This window comes from Rhipicephalus microplus, chromosome X (genome assembly GCF_043290135.1).
Source record: "Rhipicephalus microplus isolate Deutch F79 chromosome X, USDA_Rmic, whole genome shotgun sequence".
Taxonomy (NCBI): Eukaryota; Metazoa; Arthropoda; class Arachnida; order Ixodida; family Ixodidae; genus Rhipicephalus; species Rhipicephalus microplus.
Window position 1 is genome coordinate 42,293,867 of NC_134710.1, and position 26,402 is coordinate 42,320,268.

At 45.5% G+C, this 26,402-nt stretch overlaps 1 protein-coding gene across 7 annotated transcripts in view; it reads right to left on the reverse strand.

Annotated features, from left to right (window-relative positions):
* The window catches only part of LOC119175863 (uncharacterized), a 107,957-nt gene that overhangs the window by 66,357 nt on the left and 15,198 nt on the right, over positions 1-26,402 (reverse strand). Inside the window, exons 1-5 of one of the 7 annotated variants that reach the window (XM_037426876.2) lie at positions 8,553-8,636; positions 8,028-8,098; positions 5,237-5,634; positions 5,067-5,157; positions 4,643-4,817 (exon numbers count right to left, since the gene is read on the reverse strand). In XM_037426876.2, coding sequence (XP_037282773.2) covers positions 4,643-4,817; positions 5,067-5,157; positions 5,237-5,629 — 659 coding nt within the window. In that variant the 5' untranslated portion in view covers positions 5,630-5,634; positions 8,028-8,098; positions 8,553-8,636. Of the gene's footprint in view, positions 1-4,642; positions 4,818-5,066; positions 5,158-5,236; positions 5,955-6,067; positions 6,395-8,027; positions 8,099-8,552; positions 8,637-10,864; positions 10,985-21,368; positions 21,426-26,402 lie in introns of those variants that run through there. The other 6 variants (XM_037426874.2, XM_037426881.2, XM_037426879.2 and 3 more) reach the window with 6 other exon arrangements.

Sequence of the window (26,402 nt, forward strand, 5' to 3'; positions counted from 1 at the left end):
ATCCGAGTACTGTGAGCATGGTTGTGACAAAAGCACTAGCGAATGGGGTGTGAAATGCTTGTATTCCTTTGAAGAAGCGACTCTGTGTTCCCAGCTGCACAAGTAATGACGGCCGCATGTCTCCAAACTATCACCATGTGAAACATTCGGTCCCAGACAATACCAATGATACTACTCGTTAGTGGCCTACTGCTGCTGCAAATTCTTCACGCAGGCTCGGTACATACTGCCTCGGAGTGCCGTTCAGTTCAGAAGAACCGAGTGTTTGGCGAGTTGGTATTCCATGGTGGATGCGAAATTGCGCAAAAAAAAACACGATCAAGAAGGAACAGTCCATGCTCTCTTCCTACTTGTTCGTATTTTTGTTGCGCTAATTCCCATTCGCCATCCAGTTCATGCAGTTTTCTGTAGCACGCACAGGATTTCACAAAAGATCGTTCACGCACGGTATTGGAGCTGAAATACAACCTTTCACACCACAGCAAATCATTAAGTGGCGAGCTTTTGTCCGAGATTCTGTTCGCATTCTTCAAAGGTCGCAGGTTCAATCCCTACCCAAGGCAAGTTATCTTTTCGTCCTATTGTCTTTCTTCACATTTGCATTACAATTGCTTCCAATAACATCCCCTCTGCTTTTCTTTGCATGATTGTCTGTTAGATCTCATTAATATTGTGTCTAACAAAGAAGGCGAGCCTTTAGATGTCCAATTCTTTATTTTATGGTTTGGTAAAGTGTTTTAATATATAAATTTCATTTTTGTTTCTCATATAAATTTCAGTGCAACTCGGAAGTTCATGCGGTGAAAGCAGTGCAGGCAGCACCTCATTCTTGTTCCTCTGCTTACAAATGGGTTGACCCTCCTCTGGGCGCCACCTTGAATGGTATAGTATGCCACTGATTGTTTGTGGGCATTACGAATAGCTTTTCTTTTTCATGCTTATCTTCACTTTCTCATCAATGAATTATTTTTTTGACTCTTTTAGTAAGATGCCTCAATGCTGAAGAACAATGTAAACCATGTATAATCATAATTTCTTTTTCAAGTGCCTTCCTTAATACTGTATAACCCCCAGGTTGGCAGTATTCTGAAACAAATGAACAGTGCTGAATATCAGCACTACATCTTTCTCAGCAAACTGAAATCCTGTTAATGTTAATCTGGACATGTATGTTTCAGTGCCTTAAGGTTTCAGTTAATAAGGTTCAAGTGCATAGGCATTATGGTTATGGCATGGTTACCGAGGTGTACAGTATGGTCTATGGTTAAAGAACATGTGAGCACACAGTGCACACTCCACGTAGGTCGTTGCAAAGGAAGCAGTAAAAAACGAACACTTGTGCAGAACAATGCAGCGGCAGCACATACCGTAATTACTCGAATCTAACGCGCACCTTTTTTCAGGTTAAGCGAATTCATAAATCGCATGCGCGTTAGAATCGAGTACGAAAAAAAAAATGAATACGGTCGTTCTATTGCCATCGGCATTCCGAAATGGCCGCCCCCTATGTGCGTCGGCATGGCGCGTCAGCCATTTCTGCCTATGTGTTTCCCATGTGCGGCACTTCGTACGTGTGCTGAGGAGTTCGTCATCTTGGTGCGCATTAGCATCGACGGCATGGAAGGGCCGACTCCAAAAACTCGACGAGTGCACCACCGTGCCGCTTTTAAAAGAAAAGTCATCGCGTGTGCCGAAACGGACGTGAAGCGGGCTGCATCGCGGTCGTTTGGAGTTCCCGAAACGTGCGTGCGCGACTGGCGGAAACAAAAGCAGAAGGTTGTCGACAGCAAAACTTCACGCAAAGGCTTCAATGGACCACAGCAAGGTCCGTTTTCGCAAATTAAAGAGCTGCTCGGCGAGTATGTGCTTGGGCAGCGAGCGGCCCGTGACGACAGAACTGCTCCAAGTGCGGGCTATGCAGTTAGCCTTAGAATAAAAAAAGGGCTCATGCGGAGCCAGTTTAAAGCGAGCAGGGGTTGGCTAACTGGCGACCAGGCATATGCAAAAAGTTTTGCGGAGGAGTACGATGAAAAGCTTCACAGTTTTCAGAGGTTCGTCCTAAACTTGCGACACAACAACGGCTACCTGCTTGGGCAAATCGGGAATGCTGATCAGACGCCTCTTTACTTCGACATGCCTGGCACCACAACTGTCGAGAAGGGGGTGAAGCAAGTTCGCGTGCTGACATCGGTCCACGGTAAAACTACAGTGACGGTAATGCTCTGTTACACGTCAGATGGGCACAAGCTTCGCCGTACCTCATATTTAAATGGAAGACGCTCCTGAAAGGAGTCGTTTTTTCGAGTGGTGTGGTCGTGCGAGCCAGCGAGAAAAATGGGTGCGCGTTGCAATCGATGTCTTACGGTTTTTTTTTTTTTTTTTTTTTTTCCCCGTCGTGGAAACGGGTGCGCGTTACAATCGAGGGCGCGGTAGAATCGAGTAAATACGGTACCACGCGTCATCTGCTACTGAATCATCTTCACATAGCTCGTACGCGACCACGTTGCCATGGCCTTGCCATGAATCGCACACTAAGAACTGTGAGAGAACTTCGAATGACACGTTGCTACCTCCCACATGACATGCAAAAAGGAGAACAGAATATTTTAGCTTTTCAGGAACAAGAAATATAAACAAAATAAGACATTTACACTGACAAACTTAAAAGTACAGTAGAATCTCAGTAAACGGGAATCGATTATATGAAACTGCTGATTAAATGGAACAGCTGCATGCACCACAATTTGTTTCATGCTTGGACTCTCCACTGTTATTCATCCCTCAGTAAACAGAACTCCCGGTAAATGTAACACCTTTTCCCGGTCCCTTCAGGCTCTGTTTAATGAGAGTCAACTGTATATGAGCTCTATGTTTACTTGCTACACAGCCCTTATTCTTCGGTGCACAGATTTATAAGCAGGAATTCACTAAAAAATTTTGAATGTTTCTTGGTGAACAATTGCATGGCACGGCTATGTGAAAGCAAAGTGAAGGGTTGCTTCAGTAGCAGACTACATGCAGCACGCGCCACCCCTGTGTCAGTTTGTACATGCATTTGCTTTTTTATGTTGCAGAGGCGTGAACCATGCCCTCGCATGTGAGAGAGTACAGTCTCCCGTCAGTCTCGCCGATGCTCAGTCTCCGTGCCACATCACTGCGTGCCCTGCCACTGCACAGCACCTCCATGGGTCTGTCGTGGGGTATGCCGCCTTCCCCCTCCAACACAACAAAGACCTAGGAGGAAAAGGCCCAAGGGCGTGTTTTAGGCTTCCCTACCATCACAACAGCAGCCTCCCTCCAGAGGCTACTCTATGTAGTGTGAAACCCTGGTTCTTTTTTGAGGGGCATTGTTGTATGACAAGAGATATTCTCTCAGTATGCTACGGGAAAGTGCTCTCTCTGTAAGGTTCTGCTTGCCAAGACTCCATCAGGGCCCGAAGGATGGTAAGACTGTAACATATATCACAGATTGGAGAATCCTTGCCAGTCAGCAAGCTCTTGCGCATGCTTGAAGCGTAGACTCATGAACAATCAAAGAGGACAACGCGTCATGATTTCATGGTTGACATACGGTTTCCCAACTGAACTAATTCTATCTAATTCCCCCAAATTTCCTCTTTTTGCCACACCACTTGATTTTCTTTTATTGTCAACTGTTCTTCCACTACTTTTTCATCTCTTCTGTAACATCAGCAATCCACAACATGAATGGTAAAAGGTCCTTGATTCGACCCTTGTTAATTTGGAAAGTATAATTTAGATGTGTTCTCTGGCCTCGGCCAGCATACGCAATATTCAATAGCATGAAACAATTGTTAATTCAGTCACAGTTAACCCGCAACCTGCCTAAATCGGACAGTACTCATAAAGTCTGCCAAGTGCCACGAATAGCAAAAATGACGTTCACAGACAAATAAAACAAGGCAGTTTTAGACGCATTGCTATCTTTGTCAGTGACCAAGGTTTCACCCACACGTGCATCTGGCACCCTGCAGCTTCATTTTGACTTCATCTTGCACGCATGTCACAAAAATAAAACATTGAGGTTGAAGAGCTGTCAGTCGTGGTCAGTATGCTGGCATAAAACTTGTTTGCTACTTCGTGACGATGCATTAAGAGCTTCTTGCCATTTTACCTGCAAAATAACTATGGTACTGTGCACATGGTAGTCGCAGTAGTGCACAATATGTTTTGGGCTATCAAAACAAAGGAGTACGGTACTGTGGTCGCAACTGGAGTGAAATAGCAAGATGATGAAAACTGCAGTTTCTCCTGTCCTTTCTTTTCTATCTTTGACTTCGTTTCTCTCTCCACAGAATGATTATACACCACTCACCTTGTATGGGTTGCAGAAATTCACTTTTTTTTCTTCCTGGCTTCCAATAGCTATCTCCACTTATGTTTGATGAAAGACGTGAAAAAATTTGCAGCAAGATGTTGGTAAGCAAACAGTCTTAATAGTGTCATGCCATGATCACTGAGAAGTTTCAGGGTATTAGCACAGGTCCATCATGACCAGTGAGGCCTTAACCGAATATACGCATTCCCAAATATCTGTTGTCAAGTTTGATTATGTGCAAGGAGACCGTTTGTAAATACTATTACAAAACAAAATTGTGTACGTGAAACATGTTTTACTCACAAGTCCTGAGGGTAAAAGAGCAGCAACAGGTATTTCCCTTCATAGTCGCTCAGCTGGACTTCCCGGACCTGGCTGTCCACCACAGCTATCCCTTTGAAATCAGGTGCCTGATAGTGCACTTGGGGCAAGATGCCCCAAGGTGGAAGGTGGTACCGCACAGCTGGTGGTGCAGCCACTGTAAACAAGAAAAGGAGGGCATAACATGAGTGAGGTGAAAAAATTATAACAAGCAAAGCCCGCTCCTGTTTTTGACTGCCTTATAGACTGCCATAAGCCTTCATTATTAAGGAAATACCTACAATGAGGAGTGCCACTAGCGCGAGCCCAGGCTTTGCACAGAAAATCATTCAGGTGCACAGCTTCATCTGTCATATTCGAGCACTGCTCCGCTCCGGAGAAAACCAAACTGACAGTAGAGACTCACCAGGTGGTGGGGATGATCTCCTTTTCCGTGGCCCAAACGTGGTCGCGGGTCGCGAAAGCTCTTCCTCCTGAATCTGGAACGAATTGTTAGACTGAACTGGCGCGTTAGCTTGCCGACATAGCACGACGCTCCACGAGGGGTGACAGCCAGGCACTGCGCCTAGGACCCACCTGATCAGCGGATTGCATTTCCGTCATCTCCGGCAGCGTCTGCGCTTCAGCTTGGTTGGCGAAGCCCAACAAAGCCTTCACGTCGTCGACCGCCCTGACCGTATCGCGGTGGTGTTTGGTGCGCGCGTGCTTTTCCAGCTCGCTCTTGCCCGCTCTGAGATCAGCGTTGCACAGCTTGCACCTGGCACGATATGGATCGTTCGGCACGCTAACAAGCCAGTTCTTGAAGCGATCGTCCTCCAGCCAAGAGTCTCGGAACTTTTGCTTGTACCACTTTATGCTCTGTGATGCGCTGCCACCCGGCTTCCGTTTGGCGGCTACCCTTGTCTCAGCCGTGACCGCAGCAACTTTGTTACTGTGCAGCGGGGAAAGTGCCGTCACTTGCTCCTCCATGGACTCTGCAAAAAAGTAGCCCATCAGCTTAAATCAGAACGTAAATGAGACGTAATAAAAGTTCATCCGCCACAGTAACGACGTGCGGTGAATGAGCGTCCGATGCGTGGGCTCGAAGACTGCCGCCGCTCGAACGCTGGGAGCGAGGAACGAACGGTGCACCGCCCCAGAGACGCCATGTTTAGGGCAACGCTACTAACAGATTCCTGAGCGGCTGACCGACGTTTTGACTGGGAAGATAGCGAGCAGCCACATCTCCATTCACACAACACATGTGCTAGGACACGTTTTGGACAACATACAACATGCGAGCAGCTAAATTCACCAGCGATTCCCTACAAAGCTCCTGTAAAGCAACTTCTTCCCTAGTTCCTCGTAATCGGAATAACCTGATCAGTCACACGGATTCAAGTTGAAAAAAAGAAATGTTCGACTTACATGAGTAGCCGCGGTTTTTACAGTTCGCAGTGTCATCCCAAGGCGCACATTATATATTCAACCATACACGGAAGAATATATAATGTGCCATTAAAATAGGCTTTCCAATTCATTACTCCCTAGGGCACGCAACACACGGAACGACGACAACAAGAAAACAAAATGGCGCTGTTGACGGTCAATGTGGCTAGACGGCTAGACCGAGTTGCGGCTATGCAAACATCAAACAGTTGCTAGCGCCGCCGTTAAAAGATAGTTTCGCATAACCGTCGTCTGCTGCGTCGTCAGCCAATATTTCAGCCGCGGAGTACTCAATCTGGCAAGAAAAAATCATTAATGCTAATGCTGCCACGAATAAATACACAAGAGTGGTTATATAACAAGCGACGTCGGGCTGCTGAAAATGCCCTCAATTTGAAAAAACAGAATAACATCCGGGGGTTGAACAGCGCAATTTCACACGCCCTCTGAGAAAGGCTGGACGCCTAACTACGGACTATGGCTATCCACTATATAGTGCTATAAACAAAGTGTTAAAATGATGTAAATGTCTTTTTGTGCCGAGTCAGAATTTCAAACATACAGCGCTTTTCACCACTGGTGGTGATCTCGAAAAATTTTTGGAACGGCGAGTTAACGTTGAGGTCATAGACTGAACTCTTGTAAAGACACAAACATCACATATAAGGGAGGGGGGTGGGGGCACACCAACGGCTATAAGGGCACTTATGCAGCCATAGTAAAATGATGCAAGGTTATTTAATTGTGGGATAAATCACTAAAAGTTCCCTAACACGAGTTCTTGATCTCCACTTTCCTGACAAACGCGTCCCCGTGATTCGGCATAAACTTTGTAACGTTCTAACGCGCCACCTAAATTTATAGGAATAAATCCACAGGGAGAAATTAGAAGCCACTATTATAACTACACACAAATCGTTAAGTCGTTGGTTTAACTGCTGTTTAAAAGCACGATATGACACGCAGCGTTGGAAAAGCTATTGAATGGCTCGCAAATACAATTTTAATACACGCAACGCCAACCCCACCCAGGGGAAATACTTGTAACGATCTATTCAATTGTTTCAGTCCTTATCTACCTTTGCGACATATGAAACTCACAGGCAACCACAGTGCGGTAGTATTCGAGCCAACGAAGGCAGAAAAGAATTAAAAATGTAACGTATCATTGAAAAAAAGAAAATAAAGCTTCAGTTTACAAATGCCGAAACACGAATACTAAGCAATTTTTAAAATTAGTTTACAAAAACAGAGACTGCCCGTAAAGAGTGAGCTCCCCAAGTTTTTTTTTTTTTTTTTTTCTGGACACCATACGATATGACATCGCGACTGCATGATATGAACGGTGACTACGCGACTACACCAGTAGCGATAAAACATCAACGATATATCGCTGCCGCAAGACTATGTAATATTTAAAATACGACATACGGAATGGCAACTAGAGACACAATCTCCATGACGAAAACTCTGCATCACAGTGCAAGAAATCTTGAATTGTTCCAATTATAACAGGAAAGTTTTTTTTTTCTAATTCGCCGAAAAAAATTCATCGCTCGTTAATCGGCGCCAAATCGCATGTCAGGTTTTAATGCCCTACAAACCACGTCTGTACGAAAGAAAGAAGGAAATTGGATCAAGAGACTCGTTCATTCGTTGGACAGAAGTTAGTGAAAACACATTTGGAAACCACTTATTGCAGGTGTTTAACACAATGACAAAATTACGAAGGTTTATCAGCAAATGGGATGGTACCGTGAATGGCACCAAGCAATTGTTTGCGGGTGTACGTCAATTTGTACAAAAATTTTCCATTGCCGCGATACACTAGCGCGCGAATGGCGCGAATAAAAGGCAGTAGTGACAATATAAATGCACCAAGTAGAAAGAAGAACAAAAAAAAAAAGAGGTACGCGAGAATTTTTGCTCGCTCACCTACCTTATAGCTATTTGACCGCTGAAGATTGAGACGCGATTGGGGCAATTCAAACCAACGAAGAGGGTTTCTCACTACATAATAAAACAAAAAAAGATAGAGAAAGGGATACATGCAATGTGAATATTGTAAGTATAAACGTGTGTCACAAGCGACGGTAAGAAACAAAACGAAAGTGGAAAGCACTACGCTGAACGTAACAAAACCAACAACAGCGGTAAATCACAGGCTCATTGTATTCTCTCACCGACAACGTTCACTATGAACGGCACTTTGTTCAGAGTGAACGTTTAGAACGGTGCAGCACCATCGGAACATTATTCAAGAGCACTGTAAATGCACGCAAAATCAGCATGAACTCGAGCACATAATCAGCCCTCGCAAGCTACCACGTTGTGACCGCAACGGAGCATTTCACGTAAAGGGACAAGAATCCGAGGTCGGCGAGACACGCCCGATGCGGCTACCAACTATCCAGTAACACCAATAAGCACTGCTGAACTATTGCCTACAAATGTTCAAACATACCGCGTGGAGAATTAAAACGTGAATATATTATAACAGCGAGGGAATTGACCGATTTTGACCTAGCACAATCTCTGCGACGCAGACAAAGCGACTGACGAAGAGCTTGGGGAAACGGTCGTTCCCCAGGCAGCCACCCAAAATGGCGATATAGGGGACATTGCGCAGTACGACTTTACCAGTGCACTGATCACTCGTTGCTGGTAAATTACCTCTGCAATGATCACAAATATAAAGCGAGCAGCTTCGCGGTTCATTTTTTAATCGAAATACGATCGTCCCCTCAACCACACAAAAGGCATTTGACGCGCGAAGTACCGGGCCGGCACGAAAATCCCTGTTTCGTATCGGTACATTCCAGCCTTGTTTTCTCGACAATTCTTTTAGGGAAACCTAAGAACGGAGCAAATATTCAGCTCTAGTAGTTAGCCAGCAACGCCGTGTGTTGAGATACGTGTGTTAGCGTCTTCATAACAAGCGTTCGTTTCTTACAATTGTGTCAGGCTTAACGCCATCACAGCCCTCGTAGAATCGCGCCGCCCAGGAAACCGCCATGGGGGCTAGTGGAGCACGCAAGGGTTACGAGTGAAACACAGCTTTGTCGATGCGCTGTGAATGCTGTTTATTTCTCCGTATCAGGTCGCCTTCGATGCTGCTATTGTGAGCTATACTGCCAGTTGGTGTAGCTATATGTATACGGTGTGTTTCAAGTGCGACCTAGTGTATTTTTGTTCCGCCACTTCGAAATTGGTACAGTTATAGCGTTTAGTCATGTCTATTGGCCTCCCTGCGGGCTTGTTGCATGCCCAAGCGCATTTTTGCTTCACTGCAGTCGTTTGTTGTCTGTGAGTTCTTTTTAGTATACTCGTTGTGGGGGACCAGATACTGCATGAGTAGTCATTATGCGCTTGAGTCCAAGATTCAAGCGTACGAATGACCTTGCAGAATCAGTCCAGCGTTTTATCGCTTCTTCGGTGTCTAATACGAGCCGAAAAAATAATAATCAGCAAGCTGTTTAGATTACGTCGCATGACTTGAGAGTCCTGCATTCACGGCACAGCGGAGCCAAAATGGGCCGCCTAGACTGCTTTGTGATTGTTGTTAAACCTAAATGTTCAGCGAGAAGAGTGAAATTAACTGCAGAGCTAAACTCAGCCGTCTAGGCCACGAACAGCTAGCTAAGTTTAACACCGCTGTTAATTTCACTCTTACGGGACCGTCGGGCCGCTTACACGGCTGAGGAAAAGGTAAGGCACGCTCTTTCACTTTCATTCTAAAAAAAAAAAAAAAACGATCGGCTCGACAAAAAGCTGGTATGAATTAATTTGAATACCTGTCTATATGTCTTATTTTTTAATTTTACCGAGAGCTTCTGTTTATTTTTTTATAGTGGCGTTGTTGATGTTCCTTCATGAATTATCATCGTTAAAACAAAACGCTACATTGTACTCTTGCTTGATTTACGATAAAAGAAACTATACAAAAAAAACTTGGTTCGAAGGAGTTTACAGAAACGCATAACGTCTGACCTGTGTCTCGCGTACGTTAATATCTGCCGTGCATTACTTACCTCGAAACGTGTAATTAGAACAGCTGAGCGAAATAAAATAAAAATATTGTAAAGGGTGGTTCAAATGCAAGGTGCTTAAACGAGGCCACCTGCAAGCTTTTAGGTTGTGTTTCGAATATGCTTCAGAAGACATTCTTGAGGGCTATTTTTCCGAACGTCGCCATTAGAAATGAATGTATGACAGGGATGTTCTGCTAAGCGTGTACAATAAATAATACTTAGCTCATGGCGCAGACCTTGCGATACCCGTGTTAGTGGCGCAATCGCTCGTTCCTACTTGCACAGCACAAAATCAACGGAAATTTTTTTAACAGCGCCACCGAAAAATGCATAAAAGATAATTATGCCATGCACACTATTTGCAAAGACTCAATTTAAATGTCGGTAACTCTTGGATAAAATGAATACCTGGCACTACGTGTAACCAAGGGCCCACTTTTCGGTGCCCCAGAATTAAGGGGTTTATCTGCGTGAGACTCTGAAAGCCCAATGTCATTTACATTGAGATTTCACGGCCTTACCACAGAACACCTACCAGTTCACATAAAATTCTAGCTTTCGTGTTGCCGTCTGCGGGGAATCTAGGTACCCCGTATGAAGGTTGGGGTTCACTGGGCCTCGGCACCGTGTTTCGATCTAACGTCAGATGGGAACAGCAGCAAAGCCTGACATTTAGCGTCAAGGGAGAAACCTCCCAAACGATAAGTTGGGGACATTCCGGAGCACTGGCACTCGAGGAACTTACCACTTTCCGGGAGATGAGAAACTGAACTATGTGTTTGGCATAAGAAGTTCGTATAGCGCGTGCTAACGAACACGATGATCAAGGCACTAAAGCGACACCTTAGGCAGGGACGGTTCAAGCATATGAGGAAAGGGCGCACGTGAAGAGGGCGTTAGGTCTGTAGGCACGTCGCTGGCTCGGGAACGTCTCCACAGCCACAGCGCGAAACGAAATTTTGTATGCGAGGTGATTCTATGAATAAGTTGACATGTAATGGCGATTCATTTCGAAGAAAGCAGGTATAGCTATAGAATTTAGCACGATGGTAGACATAAAACGGCAATAAGTCTAGGGCGCCGCTAATGGGACGTATCTGATCGCGACTGCCTTCGGTGATATATGCGCGTGTAAAAATGCACAGTTCCCTAATCGTGCCGTTTAGAATATAGTTGTGGTTTTAATTGTCATTATTGGTCTAGATCGCTTAAGAACGCTAACAAAAATGACGTTTAGCCAAGCTTTCTTCATTATTTGCTGCTTTAGGCCATAGAATATTGAAGTTAAAGCGTGCATGATTTCATTCGTGCTATTTTAGTTCCCCGAGCTAGTTTTATGTGCCGCCGCACCCGCTTTGCACACGTGAAAGACTGACACAAATACACGCAAAGAGCAAATCAATATTGCGCAATTATATCGCTCTTGCTACAAATGCAAACGTATAACCATAGCGGCAGGTACCGCTTTTGCTTTAGAGTATCTGTGATACATACGCACGGCGTTTGTGTATATTTGTTTCTCACAGAGTATTTTATTATATCTGCTTCCATTATACAGACTTAAGTTCATGGGTAAATGTGTCCGCGCTTGCTTTTCATCGGTGAAACCTATAATGTCATTATGCGACGGACGCCACCACTCCATTCGAACCTTCCTAGCTGAGTGTTTACCGTGGATGTTCTGTTTAATGGTACTAATCAAAATTGCAACGGTGAATGACACAGCGAAGCACTGTAATATGCTGCAATATTAGTAGGAATGTGTACTGCGCAAAAATCCCGTGTCCTTGGGGAAAAAAAAGAAGTGGAGGAATGGGAGCTCTACCTGTATAATCTATACATCTGCAGGGGTCTCAAACTGAGCCCAGCCAGCGGGCCGCAGTCACACAATACAAAGACCGGGGCAGTGAAGAAGATGATAGAAGCAGGGGGCTAAGGGGGGGGGGGGGGGGGGGTCGTAGAAAATGTTTGATAGCGTTCACATCGTTGAAAGAAAACCTTACCGTATATCTCTTATGTATACGCACTATTTATGAAGATTTGGTGCCAGAACTAGTCGATACCAATATTCAACATGGCTTAAATCTGGACGCCGATTCTGAAATATATTTCTCACTGCACGCTCACGCTTCAACACACGATGACCGCATGGGGTACCTCACAAAGACAATGCTTTGGACCAGTCATGCCTATGATATTATTGCAATTTTCTTTCATACACGCATTCAGAAATTTCATCAGAATGTTTGCATTTTTTTCATTGTAATGCTGCCTTCTGTGTGAATGTCCGAGTAATGAATACTTACTCTTCGGAACGTATACTTGGCCACAATAATGTTTTGAAATGACTGCAGTTTCCAAGTTTTACGAAAGAAAAATCACTAATCCGAAAAATAAAATTTTGGCTCACATTGAGACGCAATGTACACCACGTTGTGCTCCAATTAAAAAATCAGCTTTATATCTAAATCAAAAGGAAACAAATAGTTATTCTTATATAGCAAGCTTTATCATTACAATTTTTAAGAAAGAAAATAATTTTGGAAGTCACCTATTGACGGCAATCTTCTCACGTGTTCACATGGCAGCTTCCTCATTGAATAAAACAGAGAAACTTCATTTGGGCGTAGTTGTTAGATAGCCCTGGAATAAATTTAACAGCGCAAACACAAAACACACCCCGCAGAGAAAAGAGACTACACACACGAGCGTTGACTATCAGCTGCTCGATTCCTTCATATGTGCATCATGTTTTATTCCAAGTCAGCCTTGCCGCTCACGCACACACACACACACACAATTAGACAACAGTGGTGAAAAGAGTGAATCAGGTAAGCGAAGACAAGAAACGGTACTCGGGTGAATGCAGAGACAAGGGTAAAAGTGCATCCAGCCACTCAGCATCTCTCGCAAGTGTACCCCGTCCTCGGACTCCAGTGACCGTGCTTCCATCTTTCCTATCTCTCCTATCCCCTCAGTTTGTTGTTGCTTCTTCTTCCTCTTTTCTATACCTTTACTCCTAACTTTTATATACCTCCTCACCCCCATCCCTTGTGAGCCCTGTGGCGGTGTCGCCCACTGAAGCAGACAATAACGGGGCAAACTTTTCTCTTCCTTTCTCTTTCTCAAGAACCGCTACACCACTCATTTTAGTGGAGGCGATCGCCTGAAGTTACACGCGGGGGAGGGGGGGGGGGTCATGACTTTGTTTTTACTAGCAGAAAAGCCCCTTTATATGCTGTTAATGTGTGTTCCCTGTGGTTTTACTAATTTGTCCTAATTGGTGATAGGAAGTGGACTATGAGCACTCAAGCGGGGGGTGCTGGCATAGACTATGGGCAAGGGGAAGTGGGGGAGGGCGACGCTTTTACCGCCCCGTCTCTGGACCCGCATGACGATAGTTATGGCGCGAGAACAAAACGACGACACAGAGACAAGAAGTACACGAAAGCCGCTGGGCAAGGAACTATCGCTGATAGTTCATTGAAGTTCCTGCCAATGGGGAACTTTAAAAATATATTTTTCCCTTAAAGATGTATTCCTAAAACTTGCGACATAAGAGCTATTTATTTGCTATTTATCGCCCACATGACATTCGCCACATTTTGGGAACGTCATTGCGGCCCTGAGCCTTATATAATCTGTATTCTCTTCATTTACCGTTGCCTTTGGTTTGACTCTCCACTTAGGCGGCCCCGCCGCGGTGGTCTAGTGGCTAATGTACTCGGCTGCTGTGTGCATGTGTGTGTGTGTGTGTGTGTGTGTGTGTGTGTGTGTGTGTGTGTGTGTGTGTGTGTGTGTGTGTGTGTGTGTGTGTGTGTGTGTGTGTGTGTGTCCTTGTCGTGATGCGCTATACCCATACGAATGATGAAACCAAAGAAACTAGCCCAGCAACTTGCGTTAGCTTTTTGTAGCAGGCTTGGAGCAGCCAAGAGGGCCTTTTCGAGCAAGTTTATAGCAGTAAGAACATTCAGAGCAGATGTAGCCCCGTTCAAAGCATCTTTTTCAGAGAAAACAGCGCAAACTATAGAAGGGACGAACGAAGAAATAATAGACGGGACGAGCGCTGACTAACAACACACTGTATTTAATCTTTTCAAGTTTGTCCAACTGCCCCAACGAAACACACTCCTGTGATTTATTCAATGCTGCATTTTCCAAACACTCAGCTAAACTGTGACTACCTTCTACTATTGCGATAGAAATCATATGGACACTCTCGACGGGTTTTTTTGCCGCTGCAGTCATATGTCTCGTATCAATTCCAAATTGACAACATACACCCGCTCATCGTATGTTTTATCCACGGGTAAAAGTGCGGGGGCGGCGAACGCGGCATGAAGCAAAGATGAAACGATGCCAGCCATCTCCGTCAAATGAGAGCGCGCGCAATAACATCCCCCTCCTCCCCCCCACCGCTGGGCGCCTGTAGACGAAGCAGAGAGGAAGGGCTCCGCCCGTCTTGAAAAAGCATTAAAAGAAGCGAGGGGGGGGCGTCGCTCGAGATATAACTGAACTTCGCTTAATCGTGACCCTGGTCGTGGCCGCTGGCGCGCGCTAGCTCGGCGGCCATCAACAGGCGGCTCGCATACGCTTTTTTTTTTTTTCTGCGAAAAGTGTTGACCTCCTTGAGGTGGTCGTATTCTCGTAGCCAGCGGTTTTTTTTTTGTTTTTTTTTTTACAGTTAAGCGTGATCGGATCCAGAACAATCGGCTGGCAGCCTCACTTCTTATAACACTGGGCCCGGCGGCAGTTACACCGGCGGTATGCTCAGAAATATCTTCTACTTCGAGGCACGGAAGGCAAAGAGGACAACACGAGCGCTTCCGTGCCTCGACTTTCGTCTGTTTCTTCTAGCACATTCGTGCTCGCGCTGCAACCCTTCTACTTCGTTCTTCAGGATGGTGATAAGCGGACTTTACATTGTTATCGTAGTGATAACCTTTATTTGTTGCTGCTGCCTTGCCGACAGCTTGCACTATATGTTGCTTTACTTATATCGTTACTTTAGCGAAAAGCTTATTACTTTGTGGAGACATAGAAACAAACCCTGGCCCTTCGCAAAGTGATACGCTGCGTGATCTATACTTGCTGGACAAAAAAAAAATGGAAACCATGACAGCTATGCAGTCCTCACATGATATAATGAAAAAGAAACTGTCGGCAGTAAGCGATAGAATGGAAGCTTTAGAGTGACAGCTGTCTAGTCTTGCCAGATAGGGCGACAAAATTAAGGACATAGAAGGTAAAATTTCCCAATTTGACAGAAAATTTCTCACGCTTAAAGAGAAAATAGGAGCCGTCGAAATAACCTAATCCTTTATGGTATCTATAAACTTAAGAGCGATACACATTATGAATTAGAAAACAAATTACGAAACAAATTACGAATTAGAAAACAAATCGTTACGGGGCTTCAAGGTTTATCGCAGCGCCCCCCCCCCCCCCCCGTGGTTCTGGTTGGTGGATTCAGAAAAAAAGAAAGAAAAAGCTTCGTAATGGATGCAAAAATGAAAATGAAACGACGACGTACTTCCTACAATGAGCTTCCTTTGGTCCCCTCTTTCCGTTCGTAAAGGTGGGAGGCTAGTGCGTTTTGAATTGAATATCAAAGATCCTCGACCGCGCATTATGGTCAAAAACATGTGTCGAATGACGGGGCAAGACTACTGAGTAATAATGTTCGGGGGCAGGCTTAGCGCCCCTTTTCGAAAACTGGGAAGGCGGTCGTCTCCCCCCTGCCCCTCTGGTACGCACGCCTATGGCTGTATTCCAAGGTTTACCACTGTGATCAGCGTTACGTATTGCTTTTCTCGAGGCAAGTGTGACGCGCCCTGCACAACTCCTCAGCCTTGGCAGCGTTGCATGACAGCTACTTATATCAAACGAAGTCGAACCCGGATATACCGAACTCGGGCAGCTCGAACTGTGCCTTATATAAAAACTATCTTCGAACGCAGCAATAATCGAAAGTGAACGCGTAGGAAAGAAAGTTTACGGCTACATCGAACAAAATTGACCGGAACACTTAATCAAACATCGCGCCCTGCGAAACACCCAAAGATGTTGGCTTTGCCACGCACGAAGCTGGCTTTTTTCTCACGCACGACGACTTTCCCGAATGTGCATGGTTGGCGGTGTGATTCTCGTAGCGTTGATAAGAGGGGCGTCGCGCAGAGCGAGTAGAAACTACTGCTTGATAAGGGTGTGCTTCATCGCCCGTCGTCCCCTCGTGTGGGGTCCGTTGTTCGCTTCCTTTGGCTCCTGCGAAACGGAAGAAGCGAAACTGCGATTCGGCCTAGTTGGAACATGAGTTGCGCCCGTTTGTGTTTCTCATCTTTGTCTCCGTGTGCTTGTGCAAAAACTTCAAGAAGAAAAACCTGGCTGTTCTCTGCAAGGCCGGCGATAACCGACGTGGCTGAACGTATAGAAAACGACGTCTGACGTCACAGCTGCGTACTGCATTCCAAGAAGTGCGCGCAGCACACTTTCCTTCCTCCGTGGCGCAGCACGATATTGAGGAACATGGCCGACATTAGGGCCAAGGCTTCTGGCCCCGCATGACATGGACGGTGCACAGCTGTTTTGTAGATGTTGAGGGGCTGTTTGTATATATGCCGGATTTCGTCATGTATAGCTCGCCGCCTCCCTCATCTACAAACTGCAAAAAATTGACCTCATAAAAACTAACCGCGTATTTCTGTAAAGCTGCCTTTCTTGCATTATCGTCAAACAGTGCCGCGAAGCCAACTTATGCACCGAAAAATATAATAGACGTAAGCTTTACTCCCACCAGGCCCTTTGTACTTCAGCACCATAGTTAATGGCCTCCCTGGTCCAGGTAGCCATGGCTCGCTGCCGCCGCTCGAGCCATGTTCACCAATCGTAGCTCGTTGTCAGCGTTTTGCGTCATCAGCACAACCTCCCACTGCCTTCGATTTTTTTTTTTTTTTTTTGATCCGCTCTCGTCCGTTTTCGCTTGGGGGTGATTACAGCGGTACGCCTGCATTGATTTTTATTACACTCCAGCACCATGTGGTGCAGGGTGCTGCACGTGTCCGGTGGGGAAAACTTGCGGTCCCGCCCGTAGGTCCCAGGACGCATTTTGTGCATCATTGTTCGGTGCGAATAATTTCCAGCCTGTAGTCTTCTCTGCAGGTCACTGCTTGCTCTCTACTCGCAGACTTTTGTGTGCTGACAGGTACCGCTTCCTCTGCTTCCTGTAATACGCCGAAATTTCTGCCTCTTCGATATGCGCTCGTCCTCACCGTGACAGCCCGTCTATGCGTGTTCCCTGCTTGTCGGAGATGGCTCGGCGTGCATGACCTCGAGCCGCGGTGTGCGCCACCTGGTTCTCTGCGAGAGACTCGAGTCCTGGTGTCCAGAGGATGGTTGTCTCGTCCACCTTGGTGCTTTTTAAGACATCAAGTGCTGCCTTTCCGATCCATTTGTTCATGTACCTTCTGCACGTCTCTGGCGAATGATCACGTTATGGCCCACGTCTTCTTGCGTGTATCGATGACCAGAGCTATGACCAGCTCTTCCTCTCTGTTCGCGTCTTTGGCACGAATAGATGTTTCTCTCAATTCCTTAAACATTTTCGTCGACCATGCTGATTGCAAAACGGTCATTGATAATGTACGCTGCTGCGTCCAGACAACTGCTCCTTTATTTATTTCAATGCCAGTGCAAACGCCCGCTTCTTGACGGGAGCCGTCGGTCCGCCTTAATTAGTGCACAGAGTGGTCGTGATGCGTCGCTACATGATGGGTAACGCAGGTAGCGCTACTTGCGTCACACGTGCTTCCGAGTGCTTTACCCGGAAGACGCGATAGAAGTGTTTTTTAACTGGAATATCGTACGTCTGTCATATTTGTTCCTTCGTGCTCCTTCTATGTGGCTCGAACGCAGCAATGCCGCCGCCGCATCACAGCGCAGCCCATGCAGTAGCGTTGAGAGTGGCGCTTCCCAATTGGTTGTCCGCATAGCGCCACAAACTGCGACACGCTATCTCAAAACACCGTCGAGCCAGCGTGACCGCCAACATTGTGAACACGAGGAATGGAATACGCAGCCCCACAAATCTGCACACAACTGAAATGAAAAAAATTACTCATATGCTTTCCGTCGTGAGGCAACTACATGATGGGCTCTCTCCACCGTGACCGCAAAGCACACGCGAGGGCTAGGCGATGGGCGAGAGCAAGATAGAACCAGATGCATCTGGCTGGCATTGATAAAATTAAGGAAGGGTTGGTCTATGTATCACACGTCTTCTTCATTGCTGTTGGTGCGTTCTAGTGCCTGCAGGAGCAGTTGCATCCTGGCCTGTCTTCTCCCTTTATCGGAGTTCGGGATGCATGTTTCTTGGTATATTGCTTATGTGTTTCTGATCTTGTACGTTGAGGAACGTGCACGTCACCTTCGACGTGCTGACTGAGGTCTCGGAGTTGGGCTGTACCCGTATTCTTTAGATGGTTGCCATAGCGCGCGTTCACAAACTCTTCCCATGTGTTGTGCCATCCCATTTTGAGCACCGTTGACGTGGAGGGCGACAGGTCCATGGCAATCTTGTGGGCTTTTCTGATGAGTTGGCTGTTCTTCATATTTACGTATGGGGTCTCGTGCGTGATAATGCCCGTGATCAGCGCTTGGATCGTTTTCGTGCAGTCTTCTTTGAGTCCGTGGCTTTTGTTTGTCGTGCACCCTTTTTATCAAGTGGTGTTTTCTGAACATTCTCAACTCTGGTCTCCCGGCCCCTATTGAATGCAGCTAAGAGTCGATGTGTCGGGTTGAAACCTGAGCAATTACCATGCCTCCCACCTTCACTTCCGGGTCATGTGTCTGCTGCGGTTGTCGACCTCCTGTGCATTTTCTTAGCCCCAAGAGCTCAGAATTTTCTAGTGCGCACCTCAGTCTACATGCTTCCAGGAATCCTTCTGCTCTGACGACCGCTTCTTGCCGAGCGTCTTGCTGTTGGCCTGTGGATTGATTGACGATTGATGTGTGGGGTTTAACGTCCCAAAACCACCATATGATTATGAGAGACGCCGTAGTGGAGGGCTCCGGAAATTTAGACCACCTGGGGTTCTTTAACGTGCACCCAGATCTGAGCACACGGGCATACAGCATTTCCGCCTCCATCGGATATGCAGCCGCCGCAGCCGGGATTCGATCCCGCGACCTGCGGGTCAGCAGCCGAGTACCTTAGCCACTAGACCACCGCGGCGGGGCTGGCCTGTGGATTCTCCCGTAGTCTAGATGGTGAGTTCATCGGATCGGCATAAGGGGTAGGGTGGCGTAAAAACGCGACAAAAAATTTTAAAATAGTGAATATTTAGTTTTATTTCACTCCTTACAATTAAACATCAATGCAGAAACTTCTCTTTGCGTACAGGGTATGTGCTACATAAATATTGTCGTGTTGCCACTGTTAAAAGCAATATTTTAAAAATAAAAAAAAAGATAATGATCCAGATGTCTCATTCTGCCCCAATTTGCGGGGCAAAACGAGACAGTCTGAGAACATTCATTCCTTCAGTTTTTGCAGTAGAAAGACTTGAAATTCGCTCTGTGGGCCATTACGCAGTCTTAAGGAGCCCAGTGCTTAGACTCCACGCATTTTATCTACACGGAACCCGGTGTTGTGTGGCTCCGAAACTCCTTGCAGGTCAAACACTGCCCGTCTTTGTGCTAATGCTGTCTCTTGTTGAACGCTTGCGCCTCATTGGATTATTCAAGTAGTAGAGGTTAGATGTGTTCTGACTTATCTCGCTCACCTCTTTTTGCCGCTTTGATGCAGAACTGCTTAGGGGTTTCTCGCCTTTCAACATCGTCCACCGGGCTTTGTGAGGCAATGAATTTAAATATGTGCCAGATTCAGATCTTCTAACGCCTGTACTTTTTTAAATGAGGGTATTAGAGGAACGTTGTTGAAACTCAACTGCAAGACGTGTTTGTGAACGACTGACTAGGAGATTCCGCCATTTCGTTTTAGGCGTCTCTTGATAGAATCCTTGGGAAAACGGAAAAAAACCTTGATGGCGCGAATGAAGGGAGTCATGTCCTGAACCGCAATCAGTGCTTTTTCATGTTGTTTTCCTACCAGGAAGCTCTATTTAACGCTATCTCGTATGTACGAACCCTCCTAAACAAAGAAATATAATATATAATGAGTGCAAGTTAATGGTTCAATCAATAAGACACTCTCTATAGGATGCCTTTTCGTTCGCGTTTTGCCCCTCTCACATGCCAACAAAATCGGCTTTGTCCCGGGCACGAAACGAACTAAACATTTGGTGTCATGTAGCTCGTAGTCTAAGTAACAAAACAAACAATTACGTTGCTGTTCTGACGCAGGAGTAGCTTCATGAACGGATCCGGAAATTCGGCCGAGCAGAATTTCGCCCCTTTTTTGACGGGTCGCGGAAACATTCACACCAGCAGCGTAATCTTTCCCGCGCACACGCTGTGAGCAATCATGAACTTTTACACGTGAAAATGTATACAAGGACCAGCACTTATTGCTGCAAATGAGAGACAAAGAAATTTACTTTTTTTTTTTTTAGCTACGGAGGCCGGCAAAGCAGAAATGCCGCATTTCGCCCCGTGTCTCATTTTACCCCACCCTACCCTTTGGGCAAAACATCTTGAATATGAATGATATTTAAGGTAGCTTGTAAGCATGCGTGCACATTTTCAAACAGAAATGCGCGCTCTAGAACGTTTTATTTTGACTCCAATATGGCAATAACATTGAAGTACAGAGTATAGATCACGAGAGCACAGCTGCGAATTCGCAGAAGTAGCCACTCATCGCCATTCAAATATTCGCTGGCATTTTTAACACAAGCATGGTAAACGAAGTAAACTGCACTGCGTTCTTTTAACTTTTGCCATAGACCTATTAAATAATATTTTTTTACATTAAATATATGTGTAATTTTTCATGAATATGCAAAACTATATATTTCTCTTATTTGAATAAGATTTTCATGCAATGCAAAAACAAGGTGTCTGATATATGTCACAAGTAATTTGTGATAAAGTAAAAACTAGCGATACCTTAATAGCCACACAAACTCGGTGTTTCAGGAACAGGATGCTGAATACAAAATCAACCTTATGCGACTATATTGCATTCTCTCATTATAGTCATTTGCCTTGGCACCATGCTCTATTCGTTTTCCTTAACATAACGCATCCAGAGCTCATAAATATGTCTACAAAACGCAGTTCTTGCAACAAACCTTTGCTCAGGGGCCATAACTCGCGGCGCCTGACGAACTCTGGCAATTCGGTCCATCCTGCAGAATGGTGAACATTTGTTTAAAAGGTTAGAGCACCCTTCATGACCATGAACACTTGCTTATCACCGCCGTGCAACTTCAGCTTAAAATACGATCCTAGAGGAAAACAATGCATGGAAAAGATTGTAAGTATTCAAAATATCTGTGAGACAAGTGTAAACCAATGACATTTGGTTAGAGAATTTCATTTGCAAAAAATCAGTAGCAGGTTCTAAACACTCATGTTGATTACGGCCATGAAATAAAAATTAAGGGTCGAAATAAAATCTTAGGGACATTGTGCAGGCAGAAAAATGTTACAGTGAAAAGCTGCAAAACTTAATACCTTTAAAATTTTAGAACTGTGGAACTAGGTTGAAACTGACGGACGCCAACGCTTGTGGTGAACAAGATACATATATAGTTACAAATTAACCATAGTGGATTAAAAACTGAGAAATAAAACAACTGAACAACTGATGGCTTCTAGCATGGAATTTTTTCCTAGTTTTAACGGCGACACCATGAAAAGACGGTTCTGTTTCAAGATTAGATTCATTGGAATGTCACTTATTAGGAAACCGAAATGCACACTGCAGTATATATATATATATATATATATATATATATATATATATATATATATATATATATATATATATATATATATATATATATATATATATATATATATATATTGGCGGACGAGTACGGTTTCCCCCTAACCCGCTTGCATTCTCTCGGAATCTAGTTAGTTACCCTTAATGACCAGCGGTTATCCTGTCTACGCGCCACATGCCCGGCCCACGTCCATTTCCTCTTCTTGATTTCAACTATGATATCCATAACCCCGGTTTGTTCTCTAATCCATTCTGCTCTCTTCTTGTCTCTTAAGGTTACACCTATTATTTTCCTTTCCATCGCTCGTTGCGTCGTACTCAATTTAAGCTGAGCCCTCTTTGTAAGTCTCCATGCAGGTTTCTGCTCCGCATACGTACCGGCAAGATGCTTGAGGGATAGTCGCAGTCTACCAGTCACGATTTGAAAGTGCTTGCCAAATGTGCTCCACCCCATTCTTATTCTTCTAGTTACTTCAATATCGTGGTTAGGCTTTGCAGTTATTACCTGCCCTAAGCAGACATAGTCTTTTACAACTTGAAGTGCACTATTACCTATCTCGAAGCGCTGTTCTCTACCGAAGTTGTTGGACATCACTTTCGTTTTCGGCAGATTAATTTTAAGACCCACCTTTCTGCTATCCTTGTCTAATTCAGTAATCGTGAGTTGCAATTCGTCCCCTGAGTTACTCAGCATTGCAATGTCATCGGCGAAGCGCCGGTTACTAAGGTACTCTCCATTAACTGTTATCCCTAACTGTTCCCGTTCTAGGCTTCTGAAAACCTCCTGTAAGCACGCGGTACGTAGCACTGGGGAGATTGTGTCCCCCTGCCTTACACACTAGTTTATCGGTGTTCTGTTGCTTTCTTTATGAAGCACTGTGGTGGCAGTTGATGCGCTGTAGACTTCTTCCAGGATGTTTATATATTCTTTGTCGAGTAAAGTGCCTTTACTCGAGAGCAAAAGGCCGCGAAGCCGTGCGCATGCATTGCGCGCATTAAGGAGTGGGCCAAGTGCTGGCGACTGCTGTAGCAGACGATGCACTTGTATACTACTCTCAACGGAGCGGAGGTGACAAGAGAGAGGTTATACTAAAGCCTCTGGAGTGGCGCTCCCGCATACCCACCCATGTATCGAAGTGAAGCCGCGGCAGCCATATTGCTCAGGGCAGGAGGCGACGACTGCCTTGTAGCGCCGTAATGCTCTTGGCGCTTGAGGTTGATTGATTGATATGATTGATATGTGGGGTTTAACGTCCCAAAACCACTATATGATTATGAGAGACGCCGTAGTGGAGGGCTCCGGAAATTTCGACCACCTGCAGGGTTCCTTAACGTGCACCTAAATCTGAGCACACGGGCCTACACCATTTCCGCCTCCATCGGAAATGCAGCCGCCACAGCCGGGATTCGAACCCGCGCCCTGCGGGTCAGCAGCGGAGTACCTTAGCCACTAGACCACCGCGGCGGGGCGTTGGCGCTTGAGGTCGTGAGTTCCGTTATAGCTATATACTGAAGCACCTGTTTATTATTGTTAGGAGGCGAGGGAACGTGGGGGGGACTTTAATGTCATCATCATCAGCAGCAGCCTGACTACGTCCACTGCAGGACAAAGGCCTCTCCCATGTTCCGCCAGTTAACCCGGTCCTGTGCTTGCTGCTGCCAATTTATACCCGCAAACTTCTTAATCTCATCTGCCCACCTAACCTTCCGTTTCCCCCTAACCCGCTTCCCTTCTCTGGGATTCCAGTTAGTTACCTTTAATGACCAGTGGTTATCCTGTCTACGCGCTACATGCCCGGCCCATGTCCATTTCCTCTTCTTTATTTCTTATGTACTTTAATGCACATATGCTTTAATTTTTTTTTTACTCTTAGCATTTTAAGCTTGTTAAAAAAAAACGCCAGGCTCTCGAAACGCGCAGCACAGTCACAGCGAAAGCTAGAAAAGCGGCTTTTCAAAGCCTTTTCTAAACAATCATTGGGATGCCACAAGCACACTGCAGGGTACCCAACGCGCCATAAATAATCATAAATTTTGTGTAGTAGGCCAGCATTCACTATGCTATCCTTCGTCATTCTTTGGAAAAGCATGGTATCCGCTACACACTTGTTGGAAAATTTGTGCAATTTTTTTCTTATGCTGTGGCTGACGACGATGAAGAATTATGGCTGAAGTGATTGATTGATATGTGGGGTTTAACGTCCCCAAACCAGCATATGATTACGAGAGACGCCGTAGTGGAGGGCTCCGGAAATTTCGACCACCTGCAGGGTTCCTTAACGTGCACCTAAATCTAAGCACACGGGCCTACACCATTTCCGCCTCCATCGGAAATGCAGCCGCCGCAGCCGGGATTTGAGCCCGCGACCTGCATATGGCTGAAGTGGGTATGCGCCGCAATTAATAAGCGATCAAAAACAGTTTGTCTAATGGGTTGGAGCATTGGACGACCCACTCGTTAGGCCATTCGCATTGTGTGACGCCTGGTTGTTCCTCTGATGTTCTAAAACGCTTTATTACTCATATTAACGCGATTCCTTTCCCGACATCAAGCCTGGTTAAGGCCAATTTAGAAACGACTTCCAAGCACTGGCATGGCTCAGTCGTTGAATACTGGGCTCGCACACAGTGGACCTAGGTTCGAATAGTGTTGTGTCATTAATGTTTTTTTTTAATTTATTTAATGAGTTCATAGCGCTAGCGTGGCTCAGTGGTAGAATACTGGGCAGGCACGCAGCGGACCCGGATTGGAATTCCATTGTGTCATTGGTATTTTTTATTTCTCGAGTTTTTTACAATATGGAGCCGCGCGTGTTCTGATCTCGTAACAGCTTTCGTACTAAAGAAAAAAAGAAAGGTACTCAGGGATATGAATTTGCATGTTTACAGAATTGCCTACCAGCAGAAGTAACCAGTGAAGAGATGCAGCGAAAATAAAAGTTTCACTCGCACGCAATCATAAGTCCTTGGCGAATAATGGTGCAGCGTGTGTGCAAATTCCTTTTATTGTGTGGGGAGGAGGCGGGGGGGGGGGGGATAGCTTTTTTCACGTATTCGTTTGAGAAGCTCTTGGATATTCGGAGAAAACGATGCTTGGAAAACTTCCAATCCTTCATCTGATAATATGCTATGCTCTATCATATGGTCAATGAAATTCCGGGAAGCCTCAATATATATATATATATATATATATATATATATATATATATATATATATATATATATATATATATATAATTGGTACTGCTACGATGTCGTACCCTTCTTTTTCAGCCGTTAATTGTACCTCGTTAGCGATTAATTCAGTATTTCTTCGCCCAACCACGCCTTTGTGGGTGAATTTTGGGGTGGCGGGATTTTGACAGCTCCATCAATGAGAGGCGCTTTAGGCGAAAGTGTTTATTTCCCTAACTTTTCAGAGGAGTTCTTTTTCTCTCACGTAAAAAGGGGCATATCGCATCATCAGGAGTTTTGGCATTGTGGGCTTTGTGCTCTCGCAAATATCAGAAAATCGAAATTCCAGAAATGCAAAGCCGGTGCTACACTACCTACCTTTCAAAACAAAGCGCTCACTATAGGCACGCTCACGTACTGGCTTACAAGCCCGTCGTCTGTTACAAGCCCGTCGTCTATGTTACAAGCCCGTCGTGTCTATATGTTACAAGCCCGTCGTCTCGTTATTCGCCCTGTCTCATCGAAGTAGCCTGCTTCAACATGTGTACTGAACATAAGTCGTCATTCTTTTTTGGCGCTTAACCTTCTCGCCTCAGAACGCACTCTCAAGTGCCGCGCAACACAACGTCTTTGGAATCCCGAAATGTTCAAAAATTACTCAAAATGTCTCCGTGCTTCCGGACGCAAAAAGGAAATTTGTGTACTCACGAATGCAGTCGTAGTCGCGAAAATATGCGAGGAAAAGCGAGCGAGTGAAGCATTACACATCGAAAGATGTGCCCGGTGTCCGCTTCATACGAATCGCGCAGCAGTGCTACCCAAGAGCTCACCATCGTCGCCTCGAAAAGTGATCACAGACGTGTTCAGAAACATCTTGTTCAATTAGAGGCACCAGACGCAACATTACTAGCACCAAAACAACGCGAAAGCCATGTACGCTACAATGCGCCCATCCGCTTTCTGCCCTCAGCAATATGGCGGCGCGTCGGCTTCAACGGAGCCCCTCCGCTACTACAGCAGTTTTTGTAGCCTCTCCTCGTGAGGTGAACGAGCGCATCGAGGCACTCTATTCTTTGATGCCTGCAGAGGACCAACGTGCTTGCGTGACATAGTTTCGCAAGTTGCATAGGTGCTTCATTAGGGACCTGTGGGGGCCACATGTACTGCGCACCACATGTTTCTTAAATATTCCAAAAATTTC